General features: G+C 50.2%; 1 protein-coding gene across 6 annotated transcripts in view; it reads right to left on the reverse strand.

Moving 5' to 3' along the window:
• Positions 1-5,797, reverse strand: part of MARK1 (microtubule affinity regulating kinase 1) — a 69,970-nt gene extending 64,173 nt beyond the window's left edge. For 3 of the 6 annotated variants that reach the window (XM_037069379.1, XM_037069378.1, XM_037069377.1), the window contains exon 1: positions 5,555-5,787. In XM_037069379.1, coding sequence (XP_036925274.1) covers positions 5,555-5,605 — 51 coding nt within the window. In that variant the 5' untranslated portion in view covers positions 5,606-5,787. Of the gene's footprint in view, positions 1-5,554 lie in introns of all 6 variants that reach the window. The other 3 variants (XM_037069382.1, XM_037069380.1, XM_037069381.1) reach the window with 3 other exon arrangements.
• Positions 5,798-8,506: the final 2,709 nt, after the last annotated feature.

The raw sequence follows: 8,506 nt of genomic DNA on the forward strand, positions 1-8,506 counted from the left end.
GTCTACACCAAAATCAATTCAAAATGATTAATGACTTAAATGTAACACCTAAAACTACAAAGCTCCTAGAAGAAAACATAGCAGAAAAGCTTCCGTACATTGTTCTTAGAAATGATTTCATGGATGTGATACCAAGGCATTGGCAGCCGAGGCAAAACAAAAAACAAAAAAACAGACAGGTGGCCCTATATTAACCCAAAAGCTTCTGCACAGCAAGGTGAATAATCAATAGGGCGAAAAAGCAATCTATAGAACGGAAGAAACCATTTGCAAAGCATTTATCTGAAAGGGGGATAATATCAAAAATATACAAGGAACTCCTACCATTCAATTAAAAAAACAATTAAAAATATGGACAATGGACTTGAATAGGTGTTTCTCCAAAGAAAATGTAAAAATGGCCTACAGATATATGAAAAAATGCTCGGCACCACTACCAGACGAATGCAAATCAAAGCCCCAGTGAGACATCACTTCACACCTGCTAGGATGTCCATCATCAAAAACCAAAATGACGGGCCTGTGAACCAGAGGATCGCGGTTTGATTCCCAGTCAGGGCAAATGCCTGGGTTGCAGGCCAGTTCCCTGCAGGCCAACTCCCAGCAGGGGACGCACTAAAGGCAACCATACATTGATGTTTCTCTCCCTCTCTCCTTCCCCTCTAAAGATAAATAAATAAAATTTAAAAAAAAATGAAACAACACAGACAGTAACAGATGTTCGTGAGGATGTGGAGAAATTGGAACCAACGATGCAGCCACTATGGAAAACAGAATGAAGTTCCTCAAAAAATTAAAAATAGATCCAGCAAACCCTCTGCTAGGTATTGATTGAAAAAAAAATAGAAAGCAGGATCTGGAAGAGACATCTGCACCCCTATGTTCATAATAGACATCCAGTTCATAATGATACTGTAGCATCATTCATAACAGTCAAGATACGGAAACAGCCCAAATGTCCATCAGCAGATTAGTGGGTGAAAAAAAATGTGTCATATACATTCAATAGAATATTTCTCCTCCATAAAAAGGAAGGAAGTTCCATTATACACATGGATATATATTGAGGACATTATGCTAAGTAAAATTAGCTGGTCACAGAATGATTCATACTGCACGATTCCTCTTAAATGTGGTATCTAAAGCCATCAAACTAACAGAAGCAGAAAGTAGAACTGTGGTTGGCATGGGCTGGGGAGAGAGGAAAACGGGGGTTGTTCAGCGAGTGGGAATAAAGTTGCAGTCATGAAAGATGAAAAGGGACCGGACAGCGGCCGTACAGTGTATGCCTAGAGTTGACGATTCTGTTCCGTGCACGCAGAAACGTGTTACAAAGGTAGCTCTCTGGTCAGCTATTTTTAGCCACACTAAGAAGCAAGTTCAACAGAGGAGCTAACAGTGACTNGTGGTATCTAAAGCCATCAAACTAACAGAAGCAGAAAGTAGAACTGTGGTTGGCATGGGCTGGGGAGAGAGGAAAACGGGGGTTGTTCAGCGAGTGGGAATAAAGTTGCAGTCATGAAAGATGAAAAGGGACCGGACAGCGGCCGTACAGTGTATGCCTAGAGTTGACGATTCTGTTCCGTGCACGCAGAAACGTGTTACAAAGGTAGCTCTCCGGTCAGCTGTTTTTAGCCACACTAAGAAGCAAGTTCAACAGAGGGGCTAACAGTTACTTAAATACCGCCAAGGAGACTCAGCTAACTCAGACATATTATATACAGTAACCACACGGTAGATTTTTCTATAAATTGTAGCTGAGACACGGTAACACAGGGGAAGAAACGGATGAGAGTTTAAGGCATACGTAGGATAGAATAAAAACTTTTAGCATCTCTAATCAGATCACCAGAAACACTGGAGAGAACAGAGGAATAAGGCAAAAGTCAAAGAGCTAATGGTGCCTGCCTTTCTAAAATTAATGAAAGATACAAATCCACAGAGTCTAGATCTAAACAAACGAATTCCTGGGAAAAGTAAATGACAAGTTAAGGCGCACAGAGAGTTAAGCCTGGCGTAATCCAATCAGAATCCCAAAGCCGGCCACTGTGATGTTTTGATGGCAAATGAAAAAATTCAAAGGGGGAACGTTAAGGCACTGACCTCTTAGGTATTACTCCTAACCCCTGTCCTGGCCATCAGCAAGCACAGAATTAAGGAGGCAAAGTGAATTCACAACATGGTACTGAGCAAACCAAGGGAAGTGGTTATAGCAGCGATTCCCAGTTGACACACTACTGACAGCCACCTTTGTTACAGCCGCCACTTGTTACCGCTGGAACAAGCGAACTTCAGATCTATGGAACGAATCGCCATCCAGAGCGGTGCTGTTAAAAGTTTCAAAGTAGCTTTAACCAAAGTCCACTGGAAAACATCCCTGAAAGGAGTCAAATCAATTTTCTTCTCACTGGTCAAAACTGCACATGGAAAGCATAGTGTGGACATTTTGTATCCATAAAAATTACTGTCATTACAGTTTTTCCAAAACACACACAAAATTCTTCTTGCTTCATTAAAAAGTGCCCAAGAGGAATGGTAGTGTATTATCTACATTCATGCTGGAATGATCCAAGTAATCTAACAGAAGGGGGAAAAAAGGAAATATTTCAAATACCTGCTCTTTATCTGGACTTACCCTGTACAAGCCAAATTCTAGACTACTTTGCGTAAATTAATTGTATTATCTGTGACACGTGTTTTCTACGTCACTATAAAGTATTTCTTCCATTCAAGTGAGTCATTGGTTGTGCCGTTCCATTCAGCCATCTGAGGCCCGCTAACAACGATGCAGACACAAACCCTTCAGAAAATAATCTGGAAAAGTACACACAGACTTTCTTCCAAAGAAACTACTTCTTTATCACTTAACTATAGACAGTAACAGCAGAGAGAAGCTCCGTGCCCTAACATTTCTCTTTTGAACTTTAAACTGTAGCCTCAGCATACAGCAGTGCTGTGAGGAAGGGTATAGATCACATACACACAAGGATACAAATATCCAAATACGTTCGTGTATGACTAGACAAATTTTTATGCAAACCGCAAGTGATTTCAATGCAATGCCAAGATGTTTTTTTTAAAGGACCATAGTTGCTTATTTTCATTTCTAGCGGTCATGAAATATTTTCAGCTATGACCTTAATATTCCAAAAGATTGCGTGCGAAGCCTTTCATTATCACACAAATGTAAATTTTCACAACCACTTTTTAAAATAGGTCCCTTGAACTAGAAACACTACAAACAAATGTATGCTCTTTTGAATGCCACACTGACCTTAACCTATTAGCTATCAGGCAGGTTTGTCACTTTATTTCATTGATGAGGGGGTAAATTAAGAAAGGATCCTGACGTTTGCTACCAACAGAGAACAGAGAGACGCTGATTGGTGATTTAAATAACCCTCACTATGGCCCTATGATAAACACCTAAGGCACTTACTCACCAACTAACCCTATTTACACAGGATTTTCTACTGTCCACTGTTTGGGGTTGTATTTCCCTTTTCTGTAGGTTTCTTGAGGGGAGAGGCCTTGTCATAAATACCACTATTATTGCCCGTCCAGTTCAAAACCAAAGTTGAGTGTATACTTATGGATAAATTAACAGCGTTGATATAATACCTATTTTCCATGACGATTAGGAGGCAATCAGGATGTGAGTCACATAATTGTAGGTATGGTTACAAACATCACAGTGACAACCAGGGACAAGACCATGAAAGTGACTTTGAACTAACACGTTCAGAAACAGCACAGGAGTTTATGCCGCAAAATCCTTCTTAAAGGTACAAGAAAATTTTCCACGTGATTACTGCTTAGCTTAAAGATGCTTTCTGGGGGTGACACGTATGATACTGTACTCATGTTTCTATAATGCTATTTCATGTGTGTATAAAGTACCTCATTCATACAGGTATGGAAAGAGCTATATGTACTCTTCAGAATCCGAAAGAAAATCTTAAAAATGTGTTTTCTCACCCGTCTGAGGTTAATTAACACACATCGAAATGACACACCAAATGAGAGGAACCTTTACAGAGTCCCTGCTAGGGAAATTCTGCACCAACTTGGCTTCGAAATCAACTCCTCTCAAATTTCTCATCTTTTCCCCCTGACCTTCTTCAACCCCTCAATCAAAATCACGTATCAACAGTCAGTCATGAGGCCAATTCAGTGATAATGCATGAGAGCAGCAGACTTCCACTATCTTGACGGGTTTTAAATGCACCAGGCCAGAGAGGACAGAAGCACATTTGGACACGTCCGTCCTCCCGGGTCTTCTAACAATAGCCTGTTCCTGGAATCTCTTCTGCCTTCACACAATCACGTTAAATCTTTGTGGTCCTGACTCTCCAAGGTCAAAGAATCTGTTCACACCTCCCCGGAATACTTCGGAAGTCAGTCTGCATCTCCTCCGGCTCCTATCTCTTGTCTGAGAACTTACTGCCCAAGCATTTGCTTTATTTTAAAAACCCTGCGAAGGTGCGGGTGCCTCGAGAGCCCACCCGTTAACCGGACAGCAAGAGAGATCTGGACAGCCCCTCAAAACCTGCTACCCTTCCAGCTCCTCAAAACAAGTCAGAAAATCAGCCCAGGCCCTGTTTACAGGCCACGCGAGTTGTTTTTTAAAACGTCTCTCCCACGAGAGAACTCACACGTACACACACACACACACACACACACCACTGTACTTTCCAGAAGGTGGAAATACAACCTGATCTTGTCCATCTGGTTTCCCAGAGTGGAAACGCCAGCGACATCTGCATCTGGAGGAAAAAACTCCTGAGGGCAAGTGGATCAAAGACACAGAAAACCCTACCTTCAAAGAAATGTACCTTGTGACACAGGAAGGAGGAGGAGAGATATTTAAAGTAAAGCCTGCCCTGATTTATCACCGCTGACTGGAGGAAGAGAATAAAAAGTGCTCGGTTTCCTAGGGCTTTTCAGCATTTTGCTGTGACCCCGGGGGCCCCAGAAGCCGTTTGGGAAATTCCTCCACTCATCACTAGTGAGGAGTATCACGGCACGATAATACACTCCTCTGCACAAACGCACACATCCGCCTACTACCATTCTCGCCCCGTCCACCCCTGACCCCGGCGTGGACACGATGCTCCAAAAAGCAGAGTCATGGAGGGCAGAGCGGGGCGCGGGAGGCGCGGGGTGGGGGGTGCCAGGGGTTCAAAGAGCCCGAAATGCGCGGGTGGAAGAAAGAGTGAGCGGGCTGGTCTGTGACCCGGAGCCGGCCCCGGCGCGGGGACGCAGACACGCAGGGCGCAGTACAGCCATCGGGATGCCCACTCCGCCCGGCCCTGCCCCTCTGCCCTCCATCGCCCCATCCTCGCCCGCAGGACCACCTCCGCGGGGAGGGCTCCACTCAGGGCCCCCCCCGGCCTCACGCCCGAGGCTCGGGTGCAGCCTGGAGGCTGAGCAGGGGGCGAGGGGCGAGGGGCGCGCGGGAGGCGATCCGGAACTGCAGCCGCCCGGGCGGAGGGGGTCGCGGGGGTCGCAGCGGGGTCCACTCGCGCCGCTGCGGGGGGCGCCCGATACTCACGTTCTCCGTGTCCCGCTCGTTCACCGTCGGCAATGGCGTCCGGGCCGACATTTTGTGCGGGCGGCGGGGTCGGGCCGGGGTCTCGCGAGCCGGGCCGGGGTGCGGGCTCCGCAGGCGCGGGCCGAGGCCGGGCGCAACGCTCCCGCAGGCCGCGGGCGGTGCCACCAGCGGCCCCGGCGCGGAGAGGGGACGAGGCCGCGGAGGGCGGGGAGGGGGCGGCGGCCCGCGGCGGCGCCGGGGACGCGGGTGGCGGCGAGGGAGGGCTCCGCGCGGGCGGGCCGGCGGCGGCGGCGGCGCCGCGGGGTAGAGGCGCCGGGGCGGCGTCCGGGCCCCGCTAAGCTCCCGGGGCCATGGCTGAAGGTGAACTCGCGCCTCCGATCGCGGCCGGGCGAGCGCGGCTGGGGGCCTGGAGCCGCGGCCCTGACAGCGCCCCGCGCCCCGCCTGCGTGAGCGGCGCCCGCCGGCCGTGCCGCAGCCGCGCGCGGGGCCCCGTCCCGGCTCAGTCCGCGCTCAGCGCCGCCGCGGAGCCGGGAGGAGCGGCGGGCGCGGCGCGCAGCGCCCAGAGGCACTTGGCGGCGGCCGGCGGGTGGGCGGGCGCCAGCCGCGGGGCCGCTCCATTCATTCCCTCATTAGGGATGCGGGGCGCCTCCTCCTCCCCTCCCGCGCTCGCTAGTGCGCGGTCCCTGTTTATTTTCGTCCCGCGCGCCCCACCCGCCGAGTACGGGCGTCTCAGGGCCTCGGGTGCCTTTTCTTTTTCTTGGTGTTTGGGTTTTGCGGGGTAGAGGTGGACGCTGGCCCCCTTTTTGTCTCTGGGGAAGATTTGGGTGCATCGGACCCCAGCTCCTGCACCGCCGACCTGCTACCCCTGGACTCCCATCCTTAAACCTTCCTCCGCCCCGTGCCCAGCTTTCTCAACCCCTGCCCTCCACGGAGTCCTCGCTCAGTCCCCTTCTGCAGGGAGCCGGTGATGTCAGGGCCGCCCTAATAGTTGGGCACAGGGCACAAAAGACCCTAGAGACGCCAGCAGGGGCTCAGGCCAGGCAGTTCGCCCAGGTGGCCCGGCCGGCGCGGCCGCCCTGGGAATGGGGGCCGTGGAAGAGGTCACCCGGTGCCCACCGCGGCACCCCCGGAGTAGGTGACAGCCGGGAGCCACATCGTCTACACGGGCTGATCGTCACTTCCTGGGACACAAGGAAGTGTCACTTAGCGAGCTTGTTTAGGGACAGAGGAGAGCAGTGTCTGATTTGGGCCCCGTCCCACCTTTCTGGTGGCTTCCTCACCCTTCCACCCACCTGCCGCTTCTCCCATTCTGCTACGTCCCCGTGTGAGGGGCCCGGCCGCCCCTGCAAAAGCCGTGCTGCTGCCTCCGTCTCATTCGAGAGCTTACGTGTTGCACACTGAGCCTCTAGGACAAAAGCCTTCCTATCATCTTCCCCCATCTTTCCTATATTCCTGTTCCACTTCCTTCCATGGATGGGCAGGCAGGTAAAAGGGGCCACAGACCGAAGAGGCTAGATTCCGTTTATAAGCTTCCAGTGCGAATCTCGAGACGGGCCATTCCGCCTCTCCCCCGAAGTTCACCCGTTTGAGAATAAGAAGCCCTACACCAGATGGCTGTCTTCCTGACTTATTCAAGGTGGTTTCTGAGAAAATAACACTTGGCCCTTACATCAGGTTCCGAAAGACTCAAAAATAGCAGATAAAGAGATCCTCGAAGGGGAAAAAAAAACTTCTAGAACACCATCTATGCATTTATTTCCGTAGCACTGTATCTGGCCACCATTTCCTAGTTTCACAAAGCAAATACAATCACGAGATCCCTTTGGTGCTGAGCACCGCTCCTCAAACACAGTTCAGGCTTTGGAACCGAACCGCCGCCAGCTGGATTGCGGGGTGCGGCTGGGAACGCCAGGCTCTTGCAGCTCCACCGACGTCCTGAATCGCCAGGATGTGCAGGGGTCTCCAGGGCAGAGCACGTTCTTTTCTGATGAACTGGAGCCACCGCAGCCCGCAGGGGGGCTGCTCACGGTGTCGGCAGCACCGTTGCCTGCTGCGGCTGCCCCAGAGCACCGTGGGTGACAATAGTGCCCGTCCTACTCTGGGAATAAACAGGCGTCCGTGCAAGGGTGCTCGACCCCTTTGGAAAACAAATCACTGCTTCCGCTGATAGCTTGGATTTTGCTTTTCAGGGCCCACGGGCATATCATCCTTTACCTCTGTTTGAGTCAGGCAAGCATCTCTACGAAAGTCCACTCAGTTGACTGACTCACGATCACAGATGCACCAGGACAATGGCGCACAGAAGAAGGCCACTGTGATGTGTGGTATTGTTCACCAGGTATGTTTCATCACACCTGTAAGATCTGATGGCTAATCAGAGGCAGGGCTCAAGGGGAAGCCCAGGATCCGGACACAGTGGTTTCCAAGACTTTAGGGCTTACGGTAAAAGTCAAGGCAAATTCCTTACCTGTATCTGCTACGCTGTGTTCACGAAGTGAAACTGAACTGAAGATTACCTAACAATAGTAAGAGGTACTTATTTTTTAAGTCAACTCATTAAAAATGTTCTTTTAATGAGCTCCCCACTCAAAAAGAATCTTTATTGGATCTATCTTTATTGGATGGGTACCTCAAATCCACAATTGTGGTTAACAAAACAGATTAGAAATGACTTTATCCAAAAAAAAGGCATTTAAATAATTCATGCCTGCCACTGGGGGTTTGCTGTACAATGATAATTGCCTTTGCCTAGGTTAGAGCAAATCACTGTGTTTTCGAAAAGGCGTGTGTGCCCCCAGGTGAGCCGTCCTCCCCTGGAAATGGCAGGAGGCAGGACTGTGAGGGAGTCAGAGCAGGGCGGCCACGGCTCTGCTCCCCCGTGAGACCACTGAGAAGCCCCGCTTTCTCGTGTCACCACAGACAGCTCCTTGTGCCTGGGACTATGAAGAAATG

Source organism: Sturnira hondurensis, unplaced genomic scaffold (assembly GCF_014824575.4).
Source record: "Sturnira hondurensis isolate 20B ecotype Veracruz unplaced genomic scaffold, ASM1482457v3 Scaffold0018525, whole genome shotgun sequence".
NCBI classification, from domain to species: Eukaryota; Metazoa; Chordata; class Mammalia; order Chiroptera; family Phyllostomidae; genus Sturnira; species Sturnira hondurensis.